General features: G+C 40.6%; 1 protein-coding gene across 1 annotated transcript in view; it reads left to right on the top strand.

Moving 5' to 3' along the window:
- The window catches only part of ARHGEF6 (Rac/Cdc42 guanine nucleotide exchange factor 6), a 115,907-nt gene that overhangs the window by 47,157 nt on the left and 42,304 nt on the right, over nucleotides 1-26,446 (top strand). Inside the window, exons 6-7 of the mRNA XM_065901336.1 lie at nucleotides 8,389-8,459; nucleotides 23,935-24,029. Of these exons, the coding sequence (XP_065757408.1) occupies nucleotides 8,389-8,459; nucleotides 23,935-24,029 (166 nt within the window). The remainder of the gene's footprint in view (nucleotides 1-8,388; nucleotides 8,460-23,934; nucleotides 24,030-26,446) is intronic.

The raw sequence follows: 26,446 nt of genomic DNA, 5'->3' as shown, positions 1-26,446 counted from the left end.
ATTTGTTCTTCGTTGCTGCGTGTGGGCTCTCTCTAGTTGCAGCGAGCGGGGGCTTCTCTTTGTTGTGGAGCATGGCTTCTCATTGCAGTGGCTTCTCTTGTTGCAGAGCACAGGCTCTATGGACATGGACTTCAGTAGTTGTGGCACACGGGCTTGGTAGTTGTGGCTTGCGACCTCTAGAGTGCAGGCTCAGGAGTTGTGGCGCACAGGCTTAATTGCTCTGCAGCATGTGGGATCTTCCCGGACCACGGCTCGAACCCATGTCCCCTGCATTGGCAGGTGGATTCTTAACCACTGCGCCACCAGGGAAGTCCCCAGAAAGAGTTTAAAGCAGCATACAATATAGCAAGATAAAAATGGAACATAAAACAAAATGAAGCAAAGGAGAAAATGAGGGTAGGGAAGACAGTCTGTAGTGACAAGGTTAAACATTTATGATCGCTGTCTTGTATTTTTATTAAGTGGTTTCTTTTTTTTTAAATAGATTTTATTTACTTATTTATTTATTTATGGCTGTGTTGGGTTTTCGTTGCTGCATGCGGGCTTTCTCTAGTTGCAGCTAGTGGGGGCTACATTTCTTTTTTCTTTTTTTTTTACATCTTTATTGGAATATAATTGCTTTACAATGGCATGTTAGTTTCTGCTTTATAACAAAGTGAATCAGTTATACATATACATATGTTCCAATATCTCTTCCCTCTTGCGTCTCCCTCCCTCCCACCCTCCCTATCCCACCCCTCCAGGCGGTCACAAAGCACCGAGCTGATCTCCCTGTGCTATGCAGCTGCTACCCATTAGCTATCTACCTTACGTTTGGTAGTGTATATATGTCCATGCCACTCTCTCACTTTGTCACAGCTTACCCTTCCCCCTCCCCATATCCTCAAGTCCATTCTCTAGTAGGTCTGTGTCTTTATTGCTGTCTTACCCCTAGGTTCTTCATGACATATTTTTTCTTAAATTCCATATATATGTGTTAGCATACGGTATTTGTCTCTCTCTTTCTGACTTACTTCACTCTGTATGACAGACTCTAGGTCTATCCACCTCCTTACAAATACCTCAATTTCGTTTCTTTTTATGGCTGAGTAATATTTCATTGTATATATGTGCCACATCTTCTTTATCCATTCATCCGATGATGGACAGTTAGGTTGTTTCCATCTCTGGGCTATTGTAAATAGAGCTGCAATGAACATTTTGGTACATGACTCTTTTTGAATTATGGTTTTCTCAGGGTATATGCCCAGTAGTGGGATTGCTGGGTCATATGGTAGTTCTATTTGTAGTTTTTTAAGGAACCTCCATACTGTAGATTCCTCCAGCTCCGTTTTTCATTCTCAAGATTGCTTTGGCTATTTGGAGTCTTTTGTGTTTCCATACAAACTGTGAAATTCTTTGTTCTAGTTCTGTGAAAAATACCACTGGTAGTTTGATAGGGATTGCATTGAATCTGTAGATTGCTTTGGGTAGTATCGTCATTTTCACAATATTGATTCTTCCAACCCAAGAACATGGTGTATCTCTCCATCTATTTGTATCATCTTTAATTTCTTTCATCAGTGTCTTATAGTTTTCTGTATACAGGTCTTTTGTCTCCTTAGGTAGGTTTATTCCTAGATATTTTATTCTTTTTGTTGCAATGGTAAATGGGAGTGTTTTCTTAATTTCATTTTCAGATTTTTCATCACTAGTGTATAAGAATGCCAGAGATTTCTGTGCATTAATTTTGTATCCTGCTACTTTACGAAATTCATTGATTAGCTCTAGTAGTTTTCTGGTAGCATCTTTAGGATTCTCTATGTATAGTATCATGTCATCTGCAAAGAGTGACAGCTTTACTTCTTCTTTTCCAATTTGGATTCCTTTTATTTCCTTTTCTTCTCTGATTGCTGTGGCTAAAACTTCCAAAACTATGTTGAGTAAGAGTAGTGAGAGTGGGCAACCTTGTCTTGTTCCTGATCTTAGTGGAAATGCTTTCAGTTTTTCACCATTGAGGACAATGTTGGCTGTGGGTTTGTCATATATGGCCTTTATTATGTTGAGGAAAGTTCCCTCTATGCCTACATTCTGCAGGGTTTTTATCATAAATGGGTGTTGAATTTTGTCGAAAGCTGTCTCTGCATCTATTGAGATGATCATATGGTTTTTCTCCTTCAATTTGTTAATATGGTGTATCACATTGATTGATTTGCGTATATTGAAGAATCCTTGCATTCCTGGAATAAAGCCCACTTGATCATGGTGTATGATCCTTTTAATGTGCTGTTGGATTCTGCTTGCTAGTATTTTGTTGAGGATTTTTGCATCTATGTTCATCAGTGATATTGGCCTGTAGTTTTCTTTCTTTGTGACATCCTTGTCTGGTTTTGGTATCAAGGTGATATTGGCCTCGTAGAATGAGTTTGGGAGTGTTCCTCCCTCTGCTATATTTTGGAAGAGTTTGAGAAGGATAGGTGTTAGCTCTTTTCTAAATGTTTGATAGAATTCGCGTGTGAAGCCATCTGGTTCTGGGCTTTTGTTTGTTGGAAGAGTTTTAATCACAGTTTCAATTTCAGTGCTTGTGACTGGTCTGTTCATATTTCCTATTTCTTCCTGATTCAGTCTTGGCACGTTGTGTATTTCTAATAATTTGTCCATTTCTTCCAGGTTGTCCATTTTATTGGCATAGAGTTGCTTGTAGTAATCTCTCATTATCTTTTGTATTTCTGCAGTGTCTGTTGTTACTTCTCCTTTTTCATTTCTAATTCTATTGATTTGAGTCTTCTACCTTTTTTTCTCGATGAGTCTGGCTAATGGTTTATCAATTTTGTTTATCTTCTCAAAGAACCAGCTTTTAGTTTTATTGATCTTTGCTATCATTTCCTTCAGTTCTTTTTCATTTATTTCTGATCTGATTTTTATGATTTCTTTCCTTCTGCTAACTTTGGGGTTTTTTTATTCTTCTTCCTCTAATTGCTTTAGGTGCAAGGTTAGGTTTTTTATTCGAGATGTTTCCTGTTTCTTAAGGTAGGATTGTATTGCTATAAACTTCCCTCTTAGAACTGCTTTTGCTGCATCCCATAGATTTTGGGTCGTCGTGTCTCCATTGTCATTTGTTTCTAGGTATTTTTTTATTTCCTCTTTGATTTCTTCATTGATCACTTCGTTATGAAGTAGTGTATGGTTTAGCCTCCATGTGTTTGTATTTTTTACAGATCTTCTCCTGTAATTGATATCTAGTCTCATAGCATTGTGGTCGGAAAAGATACTTGAAACAATTTCAATTTTCTTAAATTTACCAAGGCTTGATTTGTGACCCAAGATATGATCTATCCTGGAGAATGTTCCATGAGCACTAGAGAAAAATGTGTATTCTGTTGTTTTTGGATGGAATGTCTTATAAATATCAATTAAGACCATCTTGTTTAATGTATCATTTAAAGCTTGTGTTTCCTTATTTATTTTCATTTTGGATGATCTGTCCATGGGTGAAAGTGGGGTGTTAAAGTCCCCTACTATGAATGTGTTACTGTTGATTTCCCCTTTTATGGCTGTTAGTATTTGCCTTATGTATTGAGGGGCTCCTATGTTGGGTGCATAAATATTTACAATTGTTATATCTTCTTCTTGGATCGATCCCTTGATCATTATGTAGTGTCCTTCTTTGTCTCTTCTAATAGTCTTTATTTTAAAGTGTATTTTGTCTGATACGAGAATTGCTACTCCAGCTTTCTTTTGGTTTCCATTTGCTTGAAATATCTTTTTCCATCCCCTTACTTTCAGTCTGTATGTGTCTCTAGGTCTGAAGTGGGTCTCTTGTAGACAGCAAATATATGGGTCTTGTTTTTGTATCCATTCAGCCAATCTGTGTCTTTTGGTGGGAGCATTTAGTCCATTTACAGTTAAGGTAATTATCGATATGTATGTTCCTATTCCCATTTTCTTAATTGTTTGGGTTCGTTATTGTAGGTCTTTTCCTTCTCTTGTGCTGCTTGCCTAGAGAAGTTCCTTTAGCAGTTGTTGTAGAGCTGGTTTGGTGGTGCTGAACTCTCTCAGCTTTTGCTTGTCTGTAAAGGTTTTAATTTCTCCATCAAATCTGAATGAGATCCTTGCTGGGTAGAGTAATCTTGGTTGCAGGTTTTTCTCCTTCATCACTTTAAATATGTCCTGCAGGTCCTTTCTGGCTTGCAGGGTTTCTGCTGAAAGATCAGCTGTTAACCTTATGGGGATTCCCTTGTGTGTTATTTGTTGTTTTTCCATTGCTGCTTTTAATATGTTTTCTTTGTATTTAATTTTTGACAGTTTGATTAATATGTGTCTTGGCATATTTCTCCTTGGGTTTATCCTGAATGGGACTCTCAGTGATTCCTGGATTTGATTAACTATTTCTTTTCCCATATTAGGGAAGTTTTCAACTATAATCTCTTCAAATATCTTCTCAGTCCCTTTCTTTTTCTCTTCTTCTTCTGGAACCCCTATAATTCGAATGTTGGTGCGTTTAATGTTGTCCCAGAGGTCTCTGAGACTGTCCTCAATTTTTTTCATTCTTTTTTCTTTATTCTGCTCTGCAGTAGTTATTTCCACTGTTTTATCTTCCAGGTCACTTATGCATTCTTCTGCCTCAGTTATTCTGCTATTGATCCCATCTAGAGTATTTTTTATTTCATTTATTGTGTTGTTCATTGTTGCCTGTTTCATCTTTAGTTCTTCTAGGTCCTTGTTAAATGTTTCTTTTATTTCCTCCATTCTATTTCCAAGATTTTGGATCATCTTTACTATCATTATTCTGAATTCTTTTTCAGGTAGACTGCCTATTTCCTCTTCATTTGTTAGGTCTGGTGGGTTTTTATCTTGCTCCTTCATCTGCTGTGTGTTTTTCTGTCTTCTTATTTTGCTTATCTTACTGTGTTTGGGGTCTCCTTTTTGCAGGCTGCAGGTTCGTAGTTTCTGTTGTTTTTGATGTCTGTCTCTAGCGGATATGGTTGGTTCAGTGGGTTGTGTAGGCTTCCTGGTGTAGGGGACTAGTGCCTGTGTTCTGGTGCATGAGGCTGGATCTTGTCTTTCTGGTGGGCAAGTTCACGTCTGGTGGTGTGTTTTGGGGTGTCTGTGGACTTATTATGATTTTAGGCAGCCTCTCTGCTAATGGGTGCAGTTGTGTTTCTGTCTTGCTAGTTGTTTGGCATAGGATGTCCAGCACTGTAGCTTGCTGTTCGTTGAGTGAAGCTGGGTGCTGGTGTTGAGATGGAGATCTCTGGGAGATTTTTGCCGTTTGATATTATGTAGAGCTGGGAGGTCTCTTGTGGACCAGTGTCCTGAAGTTGGCTCTCCCACCTCAGAGGCACAGCACTGACTCCTTGCTGCAGCACCAAGAGCCTTTCATCCACACAGCTCAGAATAAAAGGGAGAAAAAGTAGAAAGAAAGAATTAATAGAAGTAGAAAGAAAGAAAGAACGAAAGAAAGAAAGAAAGGAGGGAGGGAGGAAGGAAGGAGGGAAGGAAGGAAAAAAGAAAGAAAAGATAAAGTAAAATAAAATAAGATAAAATATAATAAAGTTATTAAAATAAAAACATAATTATTAAGAAAAAAGAACTAAAACAAAGAAACAAACAAAAAAATGGATGGATAGAACCCTAGGACAAATGGTGGAAGCAAAGCTATACAGCATAAATCTTGCTCTCAAAGTCCACCTCCTCAATTTGGGATGATTCGTTTTGTATTGATGTATTCCACAGACATCAAGTTGATTGTGGAGCTTTAATCCGCTGCTTGAGGCTGCTGGGAGAGATTTCCTTTTCTCTTCTTTGTTCCCACACCTTCCAGGGCTCAGCTTTGGATTTGGCCCCGCCTGTGCGTGTAGGTCGCCGAGGGCGTCTGTTCTTCACTCAGACAGGACGGGGTTAAAGGAGCCGCTGATTCGGGGGCTCTGGCTCACTCAGGCCGGCGGGAGGGAGGGGCACGGAGTGCGGGGCGGGCCTGCGGCGGCAGAGGCCGGCGTGACGTTGCTCCAGCCTGAGGCGCGCCGTGCGTTCTCCCGGGTAGGTTGTCCCTGGATCCCGGGACCCTGGCGCTGGCGGGCTGCACAGGCTCCCCGGAAGGCGGGTGTGCATAGTAACCTGTGCTCGCACACAGGCTTCTTGGTGGCGGCAGCAGCAGCCTTAGCATCTCATGCCCGTCTCTGGGGTACGCGCTTTTAGCCGTGGCTCACGCCCGTCTCTGGAGCTCCTTTAAGCAGCGCTCTTAAACCCCTCTCCTCGCGCACCAGGAAACAGAGAGGGAAGAAAAAGTCTCTTGCCTCTTCGGCAGGTCCAGACTTTTCCCCGGACTCCTTCCCGGCCAGCCGTGGTGCACTAACCCCTTCAGGCTGTGTTCACGCCGCCAACGCCAGTCCTCTCCCTGCGCTCCGACCAAAGCCGGAGCCTCAGCTCCCAGCCCCGGCCCGCCCCGGCGGGGGAGCAGACAAGCCTCTCGGGCTGGTGAGTGCCGGTCGGTCAGCCCTGATCCTCTGTGCGGGAATCTCCCCGCTTTGCCCTCCGCACCCCTGTGGCTGCGATTTCCTCCGCGGCCCCGAAGCTCTCCCCCTCCGCCACCCGCAGTCTCCACCCGCGAAAGGCCTTCCCACTGTGTGGAAACTTTCCCTCTTTCACGGCTCCCTCCCACTGGTGCAGATGCCGTCCCTGTTCTTTTGTCTCTGTTTTTTCTTTTGCCCTACCCAGGTACGTGGGGAGTTTCTTGCCTTTTGGGAGGTCTGAGGTCTTCTGCCAGCGTTCAGTAGGTGTTCTGTAGGCGTTGTTCCACGCGTAGATGTATTTCTGGTGTATGTGTGGGGAGGAAGGTGATCTTCGCATCTTACTCTTCCGCCATCTTCCCGGGAGCCGGGCCTACTTTTCGTTGCCGTGCGCGGGCTTCTCAATGCGGTGGCTTCTCTTGTTGTGTAGCAGGGCTCTAGGCGCACGGGCTTCAGTATTGTGGCACGTGGGGTCAGTAGTTGTGACTCACGAGCTCTAGAGCACAGGCTCAGTAGTTGTGGCACATGGGCTTAGTGGCTCTGCGGCATGTGGGATTTTCCCAGACCAGGGCTCGAACCCCTGTCCCCTGCATTGGGAGGAGGATTCTTAACCACTGCACCACCAGGGAAGCCCCTAAATTTATTTCATTTAGAGTGTAAATATATGCCACAGAGTACTGTGGTGTTTGAGAGGGGCTAGTATAGGATATTCTGAAAACTAGTCAGGTCTGTTTAGGATTTTCAGTTCTAATAAAATTGTGGATTATTGTACTAGATATAGTATTTATTATATAAACTATATTTCTTTAAATACTGTATGACAGAAGTGTGTGTTTACTTACTCATAGAACCCATCAGAAACCACATATAGAGATGTGGCACTAAAATTATTTGAATTATCTAATAAAATCTTAGGGGGTGTTAAAGCAGCTTAGTGTTTGGCTGTGAAACCAAGAAGTCTTATATAGAGGCAGGGACATGCTGCATATTCTCCCAAATCTTCTTTCTTCTCTAGGCCCTTGGTACCTGAGTAATACCACTTTGCAAAATTCAGAGAGGGTATTAGGTGTAGTGAGAATCTATAACCTAAATGGTTTCTTTTTTTGAATTTTATTTTATTTATTTTTTATACAGCAGGTTCTTATTAGTTATCTATTTTATACATATTAGTGTATATATGGGTAAGATGAACTTTGTAAAATAAAGGCATCTTTTTATAGCACAGCATAATGATATTAAAATGATACATAAAAGAAGAATTTTCTGCTAGTTTTCAGTGTATTAAAGATTCTGATATTTTATTTTTGGCACAATAGACAGCCCTAAGAAAGGATGGCTGCTATTATTCTTGTATAGTAAGTTGCAAGATACAAATATACATATTTGGTTAACATTGGCTTTGCTTATCTGTTTTGAATAAGTTGAATGGAGAGGCAGACTGGAGTGAAGAAACAACCCAAACTGGAACTGAAATTCTTGCCTTGACCCTGTCATTAAGAAAGTCTAGGGCTTCCCTGGTGGCGCAGTGGTTGAGAGTCCGCCTGCCGATTCAGGGAACACGGGTTCGTGCCCCGGTCCGGGAAGATCCCACATGCCGCGGAGCAGCTGGGGCCGTGAGCCATGGCCGCTGAGCCTGCTCGTCTGGAGCCTGTGCTCCACAACGGGAGAGGCCACAGCAGTGAGAGGCCCGCGTACCGCAAAAAAAAAAAAAAAAAAAAAAAAGAAACTCTAGCTTGACCAGCTGTAGTTTAGTAAGATTATACTTTCACTTATTTGGGAATGTACATTTCCATTGAGCCTTCCACTTGACAATATTTATAGTATGTTAGTTGCCCTATGTTATAAACTGTTCATCTTACACCTGTATAATATTAACATAATTTAAATGTCTTTTTCACAGAGAGACCTCTCTCGCCCAAGGCTGTCAAAGGATTTGAAACTACTCCACTTACCAAGAATTATTATACTGTGGTGAGTGTTCAGATGATGAACAAAAACTTTCTTGACTCTCTACATGGAGAACCACTGATGTGTTGAGGCGACACCAGTGGAAGACTGGAGAAAGTTGCATTGCAAGGGTCTCCACTAATGACAGTGGAGCTCTTTTATTTGTAGGCTTGTTACAGATGTCTAGAAGTTTTACAACCACTGTACTGAGAAATTCAAGGGTAGCACAAAGGTTCAGAGCAAGGTCTACTAAACTGCAGCAAAAGAGAAATCAGCTAATATGTAGACATTATGGGGAAATTTAGCAGTTAGATCTAGCCTTACCAGATAGTTAGGAGGTGAATTCCCAAGTTCCTCTAATGCAATATGTTTTAAGTGATTGCATACTGTGATTTTATTTTAGAATCAATCAACCAGTTACGATAGCCTCTGAAATATTATCAGCCTTGTTCTTGAGGAGAGCCCAAAGGGAAGACTGCCCTTTGGCACAGAGGGAGGAATGAGATGGCTCTGGCTTGAACACAGATATGTCAAAATATATTAGCTATAAATAGGGCATGTGCAATACTCAAAATAAGTTCCCATTTGAAAAAGAAATCGTATCCTTTTCCTTAATCTACTCTCTGCTTTCCTCCATGTCTCCTTTCCAGACTTGGCCCAGTCAGCAATGAAAAGGTCAAGTCATCATGACCCCTAAGTCTCCCTGTCTAGTATCCCTGTCATCTTCCCCATCACAGCTGAAATACAGTTTCATTTTTCACCCAATGCTCTATGTGCATTTGTACTATGTGCTCCTTTCATTGTGTCCATGGATAAACAGTTTTTATTTTTATTTTTAAATTTTATTTTATTTTTGGCCGCACCACGTGGCTTGTGGGATCTTAGTTCCCCGACCAGGGATCGAACCCGTGCCCCCTGCAGTGGAAGTGTGGAGTCCTAATCACTGGACTGACAGGGAAGTCCCTAAACAGTTTTAAAATCTCTCTATACATTTGGTTTCAAAAAATGGAATTTCGTTCTTCAGTGAATTTGCTCTGTAATGATGACATGAACAGTAGTTGCCGTGAAAAATCAAGTAGGAGCTTCATAGGTAACCTGGACAATAATCATAGGGGATAATTTTGTCACTGTTCTTCCTCTAACCTTCCGAGGTTAAAACGTTACCCAACAGAGCTAGGCTCCCTTCTCTCTTCATCCCTGATCACTTTTTCTTTTTAAACTGGCAATATTTTGATGCCTTTTTTTCCTACACCTATGTAGCTATATATCATTACATAGTTGCAATCATACTATATACACAATTTGTGTCCTGAGTTGTCACTTAACATTATATCATTTTCAATTATTTATTTACCTTCTATTTCCTTTTTTTCTTCCAGTTTTATTGACATATAATTGACATGCAGCACTGTGTAAGTTTAAGGTGTACAGCATAATGATGTGACTTACATACATCATGAAATGATGACCCCAATCAGTCATTGAATATCCATCATCTCATAGAGTTACAAAATTTAAAAAATAAAAAAATATGTTTTCCTTCTGATGAGAACTCCTCAGGATTTACTCTCAACAACCGTCATAAAGAGCATACAACAGTGTCAATTATATTTATCATGTTGTACATTACATCCCTAGTACTTATTTATCTTATAACTGCAAGTTTGTACCTTTTGACCACCTTCACATAATTCCTCCCTGCCTCTGGTTCTGACCACTTTTAGCTTCCAGGTGACCCCCAAGGATTTAATTTTTAACGGAAGGGCACAGTCAAATGGTAGGTGAAAGTGTTACCGTAGCTGCTTCTCCCTGCGGACCTGGAGCACACCATCGCTCTGCTTTCAGTCTCTCTCTGCCTCTGCTGAGTCTACCAATTTAAAATGCTGGGATTATCCAAGGCAGACTAACCTCTGTGATTCTTATGGGCGTTATGTAAACCCCAAATATACTATATACCAACTCTGGACGTACTGTAGTTTCTTTTTTATTTTTTAATTAATTTTATTTTTGGCTGTGTTGAGTCTTTTTGCTGCCCGCGGGCTTTATGTAGTCATGGCGAGCGGGGGCTACTCTTTGCTGCGGTGCGTGGGCTTCTCATTGTGGTGGCTTCTCTTGTTGTGGAGCACGGGCTCTAGGGTGTGCGGGCTTCAGTAGTTGCAGCATGCGGGCTCAGTAGTTGTGCCTTGTGGGCTCTAGAGTGCAGGCTCAGTAGTTGTGGCGCATGGGCTTAGTTGCTCCGTGGCATGTGGGATCTTCCTGGACCAGGGCTCGAACCCATGTGCCCTGCATTGGCAGGCGGATTCTCAACTACTGTGCCACCAGGGAAGCCCCTGTACTGTAGTTTCTATCACCCATCTCCTGTTGGAGTTCATGTACATTATTTCCAGTTCCTCACAATTATAAACAATTCTGCAGTGAACATCTTATATGTGTAACTTTGGCAAAGTATATAAAGATCTGTGAGGTGGATTCCTAGAAGTTAAATTGTTGAGCCAAAAAAAATATATATGTATTTAAATTTTGATAGATTTCGTCTCAAACCAAACTTAATAAAACAGAAGGTCTTGGAGAGCCCATGATGGCCTGGGAAGGAACTGTAGAGCTGTGGTGTAAATATTGCTGAATTATTGAGACCAGTTAGACATGTTGTTGTAACTAGATATGCATGTGAAGGGATTTGGGTTGATTGTTGGTGTTTTTTTCTAATTCACATTTTTGAGTATTTAGGCAAATTTTTAGCAGCAACTAATTCAAAATATGTTCTGAGTGTTCTGATTGCCCTCCCAATCTGTGTTGAATACCTTAGACAAACCAAAATAATTCTAGCTCACCCACAGTATTTGGAGACCTGGAAAATCAAGTTCACCCACATGTAAGACGTCCCCATCTGATCTTTTTTCCTTTGGTAAAAATGTAACAAATTTTATTTCCCATATGATCTTATATTAACTCTTATCCTCTCTAAGAGTCATTAATTGTAGGCATTTTCTGTTGCTAGTACTATAAGGGCAGTAGTGACTGATTTTTACTTCATTTTTTTAAAAACAGAAAGTATTTCATTTCTGACTCCATAACATTATGTAAACAATGATTTTAAAAAAATCAGACAGTTCAGGAAAAGTATAAAGAAGAAAATAAATATCACCTGTAATCCCACCACTCAGAGATGATCACTATTAACCTCTTGGTGAATCTCATGACAATCTTTCTTTGAGGTAGATGTCTATGTGTGTGTGTGCGTGTGCGTGTGTGTGCACACGTGTGTGCATATATACATATATATTGCCTATGACGTGTGTGTGTGTGTGTATTTTAAACAGAAATTATGTATTCTTCATTATTTCTCCTTCATGGAGATTTTTCTATTCTCAGACCCTGACAGTACTGTCGCTGACCAGACCTGTTCTTATGCTCTTGCATTCAGCGAGTCCTTGCTAGTCCAAATGCTTCCTTTATTTTGGTCATGCGTATTAGTCAGGGTTCTCCAGAGAGACAGAACCAACAGGATCCACATAAAGAGATTTACTGTAAATAATTGGCTCCCGTGATTATGGAGGCTGAGAAGTCCCACGATCTGCCATGTGTAAGCTGAAGACCCAGGACAGATGGCGGTGTAGTTCAGTACAAGTCCACAGGCCTGAGAACCAGGAGAGCTAATGGTGTAAATTCCAGTCCTTGGGTAGAAGACTGATGTCCCAGCTCAAGAAGTCAGGCAGAGTGAGCAAATTCTCCCTTCCTCCACCTTTTTGTTCTATATGGGCCCTCAACAGATTGGATGATGCCTACGCATATTGGGGAGGGCAATCTGCTTTACTCAGGCTACTGATTCAAAGGCTCATCTCATCTGGAAACACCCTCACAGACATGCCCAGAAATATTATTTAATCTGGGCACCTCGTGACCCAGACAAGTTGACACATAAAATTAACTGTCGTATCCTGTAAACTTGGGCAGGATAGAGACCTCTTGGAATTTGCAAGTCTGCAGACGTTCTCTCCCCTTTTTCAGGTTTCCAAGGGATTGTCTGCTGATTTCATCCCCGTTTAGGCCTCGATATGCTTCTGGTGGCACGTCAGTTTTGAAATGTTTAGAAGTTCTCCGGTGTCATCACAAGTGGCATGGGGTACCCAACTCAGACCTGCATCTGCCATGAGGCATTTTTTTTTAAAGCTCAAAAAACCTTGGATTAAAAGGAAGTCATCAACGAAATACAAATATTTAGCACTGAATGATAATGTAAACAGTACATGTCAAAAAGTAGTTTCCTTCCTTCCTGCCTTCTTCAGAGGGGCATGTTTAATGCATCTAACTGAGGCTTGGCCTCTCCTGGCCCGTTGTTTTGAATGAGAGTTTAGCTCATCCTTTAGGGACATGGCAGCCTAGAGGCTTTTGCTGCTCCTGACCTTGGTTCCTTCATTGTCCTCAGAATTCACTGCCATTTGTTAAACTCTCACTACTGAGGAAAAGCATATCATTTTCTCTGAATTGTTTTTCTAATAATCTTCTCTTTGGCTCTCTTTGCCTATTGTAAGTTGATGTTACATGCCAGGAGGGATTAAAAAATAAATAATAATAATAAGCACAACAATAGAAAATGGTAACTGTGAGAGGTGATGGATGTGTTAATTAGCTTGATTGTAGTGATCATTTCACAATGTATACATATATCAAAATATCAAGTTGTATACCTTGAATATATACAATTTTTATTTGTCAGACCTCAATAAAACTAAAAAAAAGAAAAGAAAAGAAAGAGGAATCTATGTAGCTTAGTTGTCAGGCTTAATTTGCATGCAGTGCTTAGGTCTTGGCACCCATGGTCTCACTGGGAAGATAGGACAGACATGATGGTATAAGCCACGTGGCAGACAGTGATGTCAAGTTATAAACTGTCCTAAAATGAGTTGCTCCAAATGTGGTTGGGGGATCTTTTGCATTTGAAAGCCCCCAGGGAGACTTAAAACTGCAGATATCTGGTCTCCACATCTGGCTTGTTACATCAGAATCTCTGGCAATAGGTCCCAGGAAACAGCATTTTTAACACCCCCTTAGCCCCCTTCTCTCCATCCCCCCCAGGTGAGCTGATACTCACTAAACTAAAATTTGAGAACCAATAAAGGGAAAGGTTGAATGGGAGAGAGGATTGACGCCATGTCAGGACTTAGATAAGCAGAGAAGAGCTGGAAGGGAAGTCAGGTAGGGGGAACCCTGTGAGCACACTCATCCAGGCAAGAATGTACGTGCCTGCAGTCCGTCCCTGCAGGTCACAGAATGGACTGCGTTCTCTTCTATCCCCATCAAAATGCCTCTCGGAGGGTGAAATTCTTATTTATTGCAACTGGTGCAGCCCAATGTAAGAATGCAGTCCCTCGTGCTGCCACAAATAGGCCAGACTCACAATAATCCTAATATAGGCACACCTCGAAGGTATTGCCAGTTCAGTTCCAGACCATCACAGTAAAGCGAGTTACATGAGTTGTTTGTTTTCCCAGTGCATATAAAAGTTATGTTTACACTTTACTGTAGTCTGTTAAGTGTGCAATGGCATTGTCTTAAAAAACAATGGACGCACCTTATTTAAAACAATTTTATTGCTAAAAAATGCTCGCCAACATCTGAGCCTTCAGCGAGTTGTAATCTTTTTGCAATAGTCACATCAAAGATCACTGGTCACATAACAAATATAATAATAATGAAAAAGTTTGGGGTATTGCGAGAATTACCAAAAGTGACACAGAGACGTGAAGTGAGCAAATGCTGTTGGAAAAACGGCGCCAATAGACTTGCTTGATGCAGGGTTGCCACAAACCTTCCATTTGTGGAAAACCCACAATATCCGTGAAGCGCAATAAAGCTAAACGCAATAAAACGAGGTCTGCCTGTACTGAACTCTGGGGATGAGCATCTAGCTGCAGAGTGAGAGATGACATTTCCCTACATCCAAATAGGAAAACATAATCAGTAAGGGCCAGTATTATTTATTTTTTCTAACTTTCTTCTCCTTTATTGTAACGTGTGGCAGATGTCTTACCAGAACCTCCGTGCAGTCGGAAAGGTGGGAAGAAATCTGAAACCCGTTCAATCACATCAGAATCCCAGGAAGCCTCCTGTAGTTCTTGCTTCTGCCACCCATCTTCTGTTTACCCCCCTTTTCTCTCTCACTCATCTATTTACCCACTTGCTCCCACCCTGAATTTTCTCTGCGTTTCTAGTGCTTATCTACCCTTCTAAAAGAAACTTTATTTTTTAGAGCAGTTCTAGGTTCACAGCAAAATTGATCCAAAGGTTGGAGATGTCCTGTATACCACCTACCCACACACATGCACAGGCTCCCCCAGGATCAGCATCTCCCACCAGTGTGGGACATTTGTGACAATTGATGAACATACATTGACCCATCATTAGCACCAAAGTCCAGAGTTTACATTACCATTCACTCTTGGTGTTGGGCATTCTATGGGTTTAGATAAATGTATAATGACACGTATCCACCATTACAGTGTTGTTCAGAGTAATTTCACTGCCCTAAAAAACCTCTGTGCACCCTCCCTTTTTTAAAACCACCAGCCTAAACTACCTTACACCTCTATCCAGTTATTCCTTCTCTATATCCCCTATTCTTTTTTACCTACCCATTTCCTGCCTAACTCATCCATATCTTCCATCTGAGGTCAGGGAGGTGACAAGAGTTTTCAGAGTCCATCTCTGCTTTGCAGAATCTGTCCATAACAGGGCAAGAGTGCTGCTTGTTTTGTGAAAACCAAGGACCTGGAGGGGGTGAAATTGATCACTGCACTTGAATGTAAACAGGCAAGCTCTTCTGCCATATACGTCAAATATGACATAAATACCGTAGTGTATTACCTTTACCCATCTTCTAGGAGTTTACCAACATGAACCCGTTTTTGCAGGCATCTTACTTATCTCAGAATTCCTATAATATGATGGTTTTGCTTAGATTAAGGTTTCCTGGGGCCATTATAATCTTCCTTATCATGGGATGTATCTCTGTTTCCAGCTTTTGTTTATGCATTTTAGCCTCTTAAAATAATTTCTTCAGACTTATATGACTTGTTCCCTTATGGAAAACAGAGTTATAAAAATGAACTCACTCTAAATCCTTTCCAGGAAATGGAGGAAATATATTTTACTGGAAAATCAATAGCCCAGGATGGAGGTACAAAAGGCCTCCACCTCTTTTTCCTATGGCTTCTCACCATCTGTTTTATTCTGAATTTAGTCAGAGGTTAATTGAGCAAAAGGATACTCTGTTGTCCTTGTGAAGATGGAGTCAGAGAGGCAAAGGCAATGTCTGGACACAGTCCATTTTAGTATTTTGAGTGGATTTCATCTCGATCAGATTGTACTGCTCTGAAGTTGGTTGGCCTGCCAAACTGTTTGCGTTCTGACTCACCACTGAGGCCTTCTGTTTGGGAACACATAGCCTTCTCTGTCTGCTTCCCTTTTTATCCTTTTACAGTAGATGCCCTGAAAAATAAAGAACCAGTCTCCGCAGTTCATCAGTTGGTCTTCTGAGATTGAGGAAAGCAATAAAAATCCAAGTGAATTTGGGAGAGAATCCCAGGCATCCACCCTGATGAGCATTTCCACTAATCAAACCACAGCAAGGGCAATGCTATTTAGTACATCATCATTCAAACAACTTTTGCATTATTTAATGAAGGACTCATTAATCACTTGTGTCAATTTAGCTTGTAAAGTCAGCATTCAGCCACCCTCAAGACTTGCAACAATAGGAGTTTAGTGTATGTTTCCATTCAGCTCTCCAGAACTTACTCAAAGGCAGCAGGGAGTGTCTGCCTTCCTACCTCCGTTTGTCCCATATGAGTGGTTCCAGCACAGATGGAACGCTTAGAAAGTGTGCTGCTTCGCCTAGCAAATAAATCCACTGGAGCAGGACAGTTGGCACCTTTCTTGCAACATCTTAGTGCTTTCTCTTAAAGGAACTACCTGTGATGGCATTTTAAAGGGAGTTAAAATAATAAAACTGTTTCAATGGGGGGAGGAATGTTGAATTACAGCAACCATGGAATTAAAGCAGTGATGTTTAATTGTCTTAAAAATCACATTTTTTGATATAAATAATGTCCGTGAATTTTCTAATTTTAAAATTCCCTCAGGCAATGACTGTTTTGTTTTGTTTTCTTTTTTACTTTGGTTTTCTTTTTTTTCAATGGACATTATACTTCGGGTAGTGTGACAGTTACAGACAACAGTGCTTGAAAGCAAGGTTGAGGATGTGAGATGGCTCATTACCAGACATGGTCTCTTTAGAAAAATGTGAACACAGGAGATGATGAGATGACTTCATTCTCTCCTGAATATAAGTGGGAAGCCAGGCCACCATCCTCTTTTTCCTCCAATACAAATACTGTAGACAAATGTTGCTAAAACGGTAGTCTGCGTATGAGTTTTACCTCTTAATAAAATGTGGTACTCTTGAATTCTAGTGCAGCTCTGTCCATTTTTAAGAATAAAAAATGAATCCTAGTGCTGAGCATGAGTATAAATGATTATTTAACACATTGCAACGAACAGCAGCCCAGCTGGGCAGAGACCGCTTACAATGGACACATTTGAGTTTGGAAGGACACTACTGGATGAGGACTTGGAGTCAGAGAAAAAACAGAAAAGTTTCTATTAACAGATGAGAAATTTGTGCTTTGACTTTAAAATAACAACTATAATGACACATAATTCACACAGCACAAAAATCACCACTTTAAAGTGTACAATTCACTGATTTTTAGTAAATTAACAGAGTTGTGTGGTGATCACCACCATCTTACTTTCCAGCATTTTCATCACCCCAGTAAGAAACCCTGTACCCGTTTGTAGTCACTCCCTCCAGCCCTTGACAACCACTAATCGACTTTCCGTCTCTATGGGTCTTCCCTATCCTGGATGTTTCATATAAATTGAATCATGCAATATTTGTTCTTTTGTGTTTGACTTCTTTTTTAGCATAGTATTGTCAAGGTTCATCCATGTTGTAGAATGTATCAGTACTTCATTTTTATTTCTTAAAGAAGGAAAGTATTTTTTAATTAATTTATTTATTTGGCTGTGTCGGGTTTTAGTTGCGGCATGCGGGATCTTCGTTGTGGTATGCAGGCTCGTAGTTGCAGTGCGCGGGCTCTTTAGTTGTGGTGCGCAGGCTCTAGAGTGCACAGGCTTAGCTGCCCCGCAGCATGTGGGATCTTGGTTTCCCGACCAGGGATCGGACCTGTGTCCCCTGCATTGGAAGGCGGATTCTTAACCACTGGACCACCAGGGAAGTCCCTTCATTGCTTTTAATGACGGAATAAATCTTCCATATTATGGATATATGCCAGGTTTTGTTTATGGACCTTTGGATTATTTCCACTTTTTGGTTATTATTTATAATGCTGCTGTGAAAATTGATGTGCAAATTTTTACACAGACATATGTTTTCATTTCTCTAGGAGTGGAATTACTGGGTCATATAATAACTTTAACTTTTTGAGGAACTGCCAAACTTTTCCACAGCAGTTACAATTTTTGACTTTCCCACCAGCAATGTATGAGGGTCCCAGTTTCTCCACACCCTCACCAACACTTGTTCTTTCTATTTTTTTCTTTTTATTATAGCCGCCCTAATGAGTGTGAAGTAGTATTGTGGTTTTGATTAGCATTTCCCTAATGGTTAACTATGTTGAGTATCTTTTTATGCGCTTATTGGCCACTTGTATATCTTCTTTGGAGAGATGTCTATTTAAATCCTTGGCCAACTTTTAACTGATTATTTTTATTGTTGAGTTGTAAGAGTCCTTTATATATTCTGAATAGTAGAACCTTTTCAAATATATGATTTGTAGATATTTTCCCCATTCTGTGGGTTGTCTTTTTACTTTCTTGATAATGTCCTGTGATACATAAAAGTTTTCAATTTTCATGAATTTCAGTTTATCTATTTTTTCTCTTGTTGCTTGTGCTTTTGGTGTCATCCAAGAATCTATTGCTGAATTCAAGATCAGGAAGATTTCCTCCTCTGTTTTCTTCTAAGAGTTTTGTGGTTTTAACTCTTGAATCCATTTTGAGTTAATTTTTGTATATGGTGTGAAGTAGGAGTGCAAATTCTTTCTTTGTATGTAGTTATTCAGTGGTCCCAGCACCACTTTTTTTGTCTTTAAAGAGGGATTGCACAATCAAAGGGTACATGTGTTTTTTGTTTTTGTTTTTTGGTTGTTTTTATTTATTTAATTTATTTTTGGCTGCGTTGGGTCTTTGTTGCTGCGCACGGGCCTTCTTTAGTTGCGGTGAGTGGGGGCTACTCTTCGTTGCAGTGCGTGGGCTTCTCATTGCGGTGGCTTCTCTTGTTGCAGAGCACGGGCTCTAGGCGCGTGGGCTTCAGTAGTTGTGGCACGTGGGCTCAGTAGTTGTGGCTCACAGGCTCTAGAGCACAGGCTCAGTAGTTGTGGCGCACGGGCTTAGTTGCTCCTCAGCATGTGAGATCTTCCTGGACCAGGGATCGAACCCGTGTCCCCTGCATTGGCAGGTGGATTCCCAACCGCTGCACCACCAGGGAAGTCCCAGCACCACTTTTTATATACTTTTTTAAAAAACTTTTTATTTTGTATTGGAGTATAGTTGATTAACAATGTTGTGTTAGTTTCAAGTGTACAGCAAAGTGATTCAATTATACATATACATGTATCTATTCTTTATCAAATTCTTTTCCCATTTAGCCAGAACCATTTTTTGAAAAGACTTTTCTTTCCTTATTGGAAGTTCACAGCACTCTTGTCAAAAATAAGTTCACCATGAGTTCATTTCTGGACTCTCAATTCTATTCCATTGGTCTATATATCTATTTTATACCAGTACTAAACTGTCTTGTTACTGAAGTTTTTTAGTAAGTTTTGAAATTGAGAAGTATACACTCTAACTTTGTACACTCTTCTTTTCCAGGATTTTAAGTGTTTGTGAAGGATTGATGTGAATTCTTTAAATTTTTGGTAGAATTAATCAATAAAGCAATCTCATCCTGGGCTTTAACTTATGGGAAGTTGTTTTGAATATTAATTCAATCTCTTTACTTGTTATAGAGATATTCAGATTTTCTACCTCTTTGTGAGTCAGTTTTGGTAGCTTGTGTAGTTTTAGAATTTTTTTTTTTACTTTTTTAGTGATTGCCCTAGAGTTTGCAATATACATTTAGAACTAGTCCAAGTCCACTTTCAAATAACACTGTATTGCTTCACAGGTACAAGTGCAAGTACTTTACAATAACAAAGTGCTCCTAATCCCTCCTTCCTATCCCTTGTATCATTGCTGTCATTCATTTCACTTATACATAAGCACACATAAGCATTATATATATATATATAAAATCTAATACATTGTTTCTATTATTATTTTGAACAAACTGTTATCTGTTTGATCAATTAAGAAGAAAAATAAAAGTTTTTTATTGAGGTATAGTTGATTTACAGAAAAATAAGTTTTTATTTGATCTTCACTTATTCCTTCTTTCATGCTTTCTTTCTTTATGTAGATCTGTTTCTAACCAATAACATCTTCTTTCTCTCTGATCTTTATTTTTTATTTTATTTTTTAACATCTTTATTGGAGTGTAATTGCTTTACATTGTTCTGTTAGTTTCTGCTGTATAACAAAGTGAATCAGCTATACGTATACTTATATCCCCATATCCCCTCCCTCTTGCATCTGCCTCCCACCCTCCCTATCCCACCCGAACTTAATTTTTTTAATTTTTAAAAATTTTAAATATTTATTTATTTGGCTGCGCTGGGTCTTAGTTGCAGCAGGCAGGATCTTCGTTGTGGCATGCGAACTCTTAGTTGCAGCATGTGGGATCTAGTTCCCTGACCAGGGATTGAACCTGGGCCCCCTGCATTGGGAGCATGGAGTCTTAGCCACTGGACCACCAGGGAAATCCCTCTCTGAACTTTAAAAAAAAAAAAAACCCACTTTTTGCAAAGCAGGTCTGCTGGCCAGAAAATTCCCTCAATTTTTGTTTGTCCTAGAAAGTCTATTTTTGCTTGACTTTTGAAGGAAAATTTCACAAGATACAGAATTCCAGATTGGTGGGTTTTTTTTCCCCCAACACTTTAAATATTTTACACCACTCTACTCTTGCTTGTATGCTTTCTGACAAGTCACGTATAGTTCTTATCTTAGCTTCTCTATAGGTAAAGTATTTATATCCTCTGGCTTTTTTCAAGATTTTTTTTCTTTATCTTTGATTTTTCTGGAGTTTGAATATGGTGTGCTTAGGGGACATTTTGCAGGGGGGGCATTTATCCTGCTGGGTTTTCTCTGAGCTTCCTGGATCTGTGGCTTGGTGTCTGACATTAATTTGGGGAAATTCTTAGTCATTGTCGTTTCAAATATTTCTTCTGTACCTTTCTCTCTTTATTCTCCTTCTGGTATTCTCATCACACATAGGTTACACCTTTAGACGTTGTCCCACAGTTCTTAGATATTTTGTTCCATTTTTCAGGGTTTTTTTCTGTTTGCTTCTCAGTTTTGAAAGTTTCTGTTGGCACATCCTCAAGCCCAGAGCTTCTATCCTCAGTGGTCCAGCTTACTAACAAGCCCATCAAAGGCATTTTTCATTTCTATTAGAGTGTTTTTGCTCTCTAGCATTTCATTTTTATTCCTTCTCAGTATTTATTCCTGCTTACAATACCCATCTGTTCTTGCATGTTGTCTGCTTTTTCCATTCGAGCCCATAGCATATTAATCATTGTTATATTAAAATCCTGGTCTGATAATTCCAATATTCCTACCATATCTGATTGTGGTTCTAATGTTTGCTCTGTCTCTTCAAACTGTGTTTTTTTACCTTTTCACATGCCTTGTAATTTTTTGTTGGAAGCCAGATGTGATGTACTAGGTAAGAGGAACTGCAGTAAATAGGCCTTTAGTAATATGGTGGTAAGGTATGGGGTCAGGGGAAGTGTTCTCAAGTCCTATGATTAGGTCTCAGGCTTTTGGTGAGCTTATGTCCCTAGATTGTGAACTGCAGCAGTGTTTCTCAGTCTTTTTTCCCCTCCCTTAGATAGGACAGGAAGGCTAGAGGGAGCTGGCGTAGGGTATTTCTCTTCCCCTAGGTATATTAGGCTCTGATAAAACCCCAATAGGTTAGGGTTTGGTAAAATACTTTCTCTCTTGAGGGCAGACCTTGTTATGAAGAACAGAATGCTCTGGTAAATTTCAAAATGGCTACTTTTCCCTTCCCTCTCCTGAAGCACAAGGGAGATTTTCCTCCTATCTTCATTGTGATGACCTGGTACAGCTTCTGGAGGTAAATGTCACAGAAGTGTGGGTGTGCTCCTCTGTGACTGGACCCCCTAGAGTTTTTAACTCTCAGATGTTTCTGCACTGAGCCCCCAGCAATTCATCAATTACAGTTCAGGTTTTCGTACCCTGATACCACTTCCCATGGAGGCTTCTGCTCATGGTCTTCTGGTCCAGCAAGTTATGATTCTCTATCTGCCTGTCTGTCTCTCCAATTTTAAGTGTACCATTTTTGCCTGTGACCTCAATTCCCTGACAGATGTAAGCAAAGTTTTTTTCTAGTTGTTCAACTGTTTACTTGCTTTTAGGATGGAGTGATGACTTCCAAATGCCTTAAATGCTGGACTGGAAACCAGAAGTCCTCTTTCTTCTTTTTGATGTAGGCATTTACAGCTATTTAACAGTCTCTAAGAACTGCTTTAACTTCATCCCATAAGTTTTGATGTTGTGTTTTCTTTTTTATTCATCTCAAGATAGTTTCTAATTTCCTGTGTTGTGCTTCGACTTTCTATAGGGGTAACATTTCTGTTCCATTCCTGGATTAATTTCACAGAGCACTGGTACCTCCAGGCCCTTAAATTTACACTTACACCTTTAGAGAGTAGGCATTCCTCCCTGAGGAATAGAGAAACTGAAAGTAGACATGAGTGGCTGGGAGGAGGGGCTACGACTTAAGCCCTAGCTTTTGAAGCCACCCTGTGGCCTATGTCCTTGTCAACTAGGAGTCATATTGCCCTTCAGGTGACATCTGGCAATGTCTGGACACATTTTTGGTTGTCATAATGGGGTAGGGGGTGGCATGCAACTGACATCTGGTGGGTAGATGCCAGGGATGTTGTTAAACATCCTACAGTGCACAGGGCATCTGCTCACAACAAAGAGCTATCTGCTCTGAAATATCAATAGTGCTGCCATTGAGAAACCTTTTTTAACCCCTTAAATTGGAGGGACTGTTTCCCAGCTCACCCAGCACCTACCTGTACAGTGTCTCACACTTACCTCTTCACAATGGTCCCTGAGGTAGGTGAGGTGTCACAATCTGAGATGAGCCTTAAAACTGAAGCAACCTGTCCGTTGGTAGCAGAGCCTGGATGGCCACCTTCCAGTCCAGTTGTTTCCTAAAAAACCCACAGCTACCTGGACCTCCTATTGCTTTGTCCACTCCACCTGTCAATAGCAGGTCATCATGCACTGTCTTGTGAGTATATGTCTGGCATATTGGTAGGCTAAGGGGCTTCTCCTGGCTAAGAATGCTTCACATTGTCGTGTGAGCCCGTGTTTAATGGTTCCCTCTGAAGACAGAGTAGAAACTCCCTAGGGACAGGCATGGCCTTTGGCACCAAGGAGGCACTCAGTAAATTTGTGTTGAATGGATTAGGAGATATGAGAGAAAATACACCAAAATATTAACTTGGTGATCTCTAGGAGCCTAGAATGAAGGTTATAGCTGCCTCCAGAAGAGGCTGGGAAATGAGGTGTGACCCCAGGGTTGGTGGGGGCAGAGAAGTTGTGGACCTGTACATTGGTTGTTTTGCCGATAGGATTTTCATTTGGCTATCATTAATAATACTGGTAAGCATCATTTTCCTTGTTAAATTCCTCACATTTCAGCTTCTTTTTCTCTTTGAAATGTTCATACTAGCACTTTTTACCTTTATTAAAAAGCCAGCTTTAACTGCTTAAAAATTCAGTGTCCTCAGATTTTGTCACCTAAAGGTTTTCTCAAGAACATAATATAAAGAAATCTTTTTTGATGTTTGACATCAGTTATCATGAAATTATCCTGACACTGAATCTCTATGTCTTGAGGTAGCTGGTCTCAATTTCCTCATCCATAAAATGGGAATGATGATCCTTTGTTAGCTGAGACCTTTGCTGAGGATAAAATGATTTAAAGCACATGAAAGCATTCTGAGTAGTACTGTGTAAAATGGCAAGGCCCCTCCAATTATGGGTAATTCTGAAAAAATGTGTTCGTATGAGTTATGCAGTATAACCAGTTGTCATGCAATTATTAGAGTAGTTTACTAGAATGAAACAAAGTGCATTCAGATTTTGTGCTCCTTACTTACAGTGCTAGCTGAATAAATAGGACTTTTTTTTCCTGATAATTTGGTTAAAAGATCTAAAACTCTATTTTACCTTGGACTTTTCTGACAGTTACAATACCTTGACCTTTGTTTCTCCATAGGTGTTACAGAATATCTTGGACACTGAAAAAGAGTATGCTAAAGAACTTCAGTCTCTTCTTGTTACTTACTTAAGACCCCTGCAGTCCAATAACAAGTAAGATTTATATTTTAAACCTCTCACTAAGCAAAGCATAATGATAATGTCAGTAGATGGAGTCATTACTCTTACGTCACTGAATAATTGATTTTGCCCTTTAGAAGAATTTCCACAGATCACAGGTTGCCAAGAACATGGTCAGGGCAACAGAAATTATGCAAGATGTAGCTTTTGGAGAGCTTGGCTTTCTTTCTCTTCTGGCTGTGGCGGGAATGAGCCGATCTGCCTTTCTGTCTGTCACCATTTTTATCTTGTACGTTTTAGAAGTGATGCATCTAGTTTTACCTTCCAGAAAAAGGACTTGCTGGTGTTTTTATGCAGAAAGCACAGACACTGGAAATTCTTGTGCTCGCTCTGACCTTGGCTTGCCACGGCAGAAACTCTTTCCCACGCTCCCAGAATGGAAAAAGCGTGGCATTTTGTGAATCTTCCTAAGAGCAATTCAAGCCAGTATTTCACCCAGGCAAAAGTGAATGAGAAAGAGGCGTTAAAAATATTCAAACCTTATCCTGGTCTTAGAAATCTGAAGGCCTGAATTGAAAACTTACTTTTCACAAAAGAAAAATATTGACCATTCATTTTTTAGTGCTTGTAGGCCTGGCATATGTAACAAATAATAGCTAACTGCATTTATGTGTGTTTTTTGTTTTAATGGACTAAACTTTACTGGAGATTATGATCTATAAGTCAAATGGTAAATTTAGCAGTCGATACATAGAATGGAGGACAAACACCTCTTCTTGTACCTCAGTTTAAGAGTTTATTTTTGCCAAACAATTGCCTAAACTGTTGGCTTCAGGCTTAAATAAGTTTAATGTATTTCACTATTTTCTCCCTTTTCCTAAATAATGCTTGCTTAGGCATAATGTCCTGTTAAATTTCCTACTCGGTTATTTTCATGGCACTATGGGAATCTTACTTCAGTATGAAAGGATTTTGTATTCCTGTGTTTTGTCAGAGTTTAAATGATCAACAACAAAGTGGCTTTTGTTATTATTATGTGAAACATGAAGTGCTCTGTGAATCATAGCCCTTAGAGCTGAATGGAACCTCAGTGAATCATTGGGTCTAGTGCCCTGGAAGAAATGACTATCCTCATTGAATAAATAAAAAAAAAACAAAGTCCAGAGAGGCTCACTGTCCTGCCCATCACACGGTCAGTCAGTGGCCAGACACAACCCACTGCATCTCCTGCCACCGAGTAAAATGTGGTTCCGTGTTCTAGAGGTGACAGGCAGAGGAGGAGAGGGGAACTGAAGTGGTAACCCTGGCAGCGAAGATGGTAAGATTTCAAATGGAGGAGTGACTGATTAGCAATCAAGAAATAGCCAAAGGAAAAGAAAAGAGCCACGGCAGAGGAGATGAGAGACCCGAGTCAGAACTGCACTCTTCCCAAGGAAATTCAAAATGCAGTTCTAGTCACTTCCCATTGGTTCTGCCTTGTAGACCCCAAAGTGATTTGAGCAAAGGGGACTGTTTATTGTTTGATCCTGAAAGGTCCAGATAAGCCCCCAGTCAGGTTCTTGCTGCTATGGGGGAACAGCAGCCAGGGAAGCTGGCTAAAGGGTTTCACTTTTGACACCCATGAGAGGGGTTTTCCAGCTTGTGGTTCAGGAGGGCATCAGAGCAGAGGAACTGGGTGCTTTTTATACTCCAGGGGTTACTGGTAACGTCTTTTTGGGTCTTCCTTTTCTTTGTCAGCAAAAATTACTCTCCTGGAAACCCTCCCCTTGTATTATTAAGGAGAAAGAACATGTGGCAGACATTGGCCTTTTAAGTAAATCTTCAGAAAAGTTTTCTCTCAACAAGTGGTTAGGGGCTTCCCTGGTGGCGCAGTGGTTGAGAGTCCGCCTGCCGATGCAGGGGACACGGGTTCGTGCCCCGGTCCGGGAAGATCCCACATGCCGCGGAGCGGCTGGGCCCGTGAGCCATGGCCGCTGAGCCTGCGCGTCCGGAGCCTGTGCTCCGCGACGGGAGAGGCCACAGCCGTGAGAGGCCCGCGTACCGCAAAACAAAAAAAAAAAAGTGGTTAGGAGCATGGACTCTGGAGCTAGAATGTTTGGGTTCAAATTCTGGCTTCACCATTCACTGGATTTGGGACTTTGGCTGATTTGCTTTAACCTCTCTGTGCCTGGATTTCCCTATGTGTAAAACAGAGACAGCAATAGTACCTACCTCATAAAGTTGTTGTAAGGTTAAGACGAGCTGTTATCTGTAAAATGCTTACCTCAGTGTTAAGCGCTGTATTAGTGCTGGCTCTTGTTTTTATCACCTATTATTTGGTAGGGGAAGAAAGCATGAGAGAATTCTTTAGTACAGAGGCACTGGATTAAAATGGTTCAGTTTGTGTTTGACTCCATTCCATTCCAAAAGCAAACAAACACATCAGTACTATTTTCTTCCCTCCTATTTCC

The sequence above is a fragment of the Phocoena phocoena genome, chromosome X (genome assembly GCF_963924675.1).
Source record: "Phocoena phocoena chromosome X, mPhoPho1.1, whole genome shotgun sequence".
NCBI classification, from domain to species: Eukaryota; Metazoa; Chordata; class Mammalia; order Artiodactyla; family Phocoenidae; genus Phocoena; species Phocoena phocoena.
This window is presented reverse-complemented; position numbering and strand designations above follow the sequence as displayed.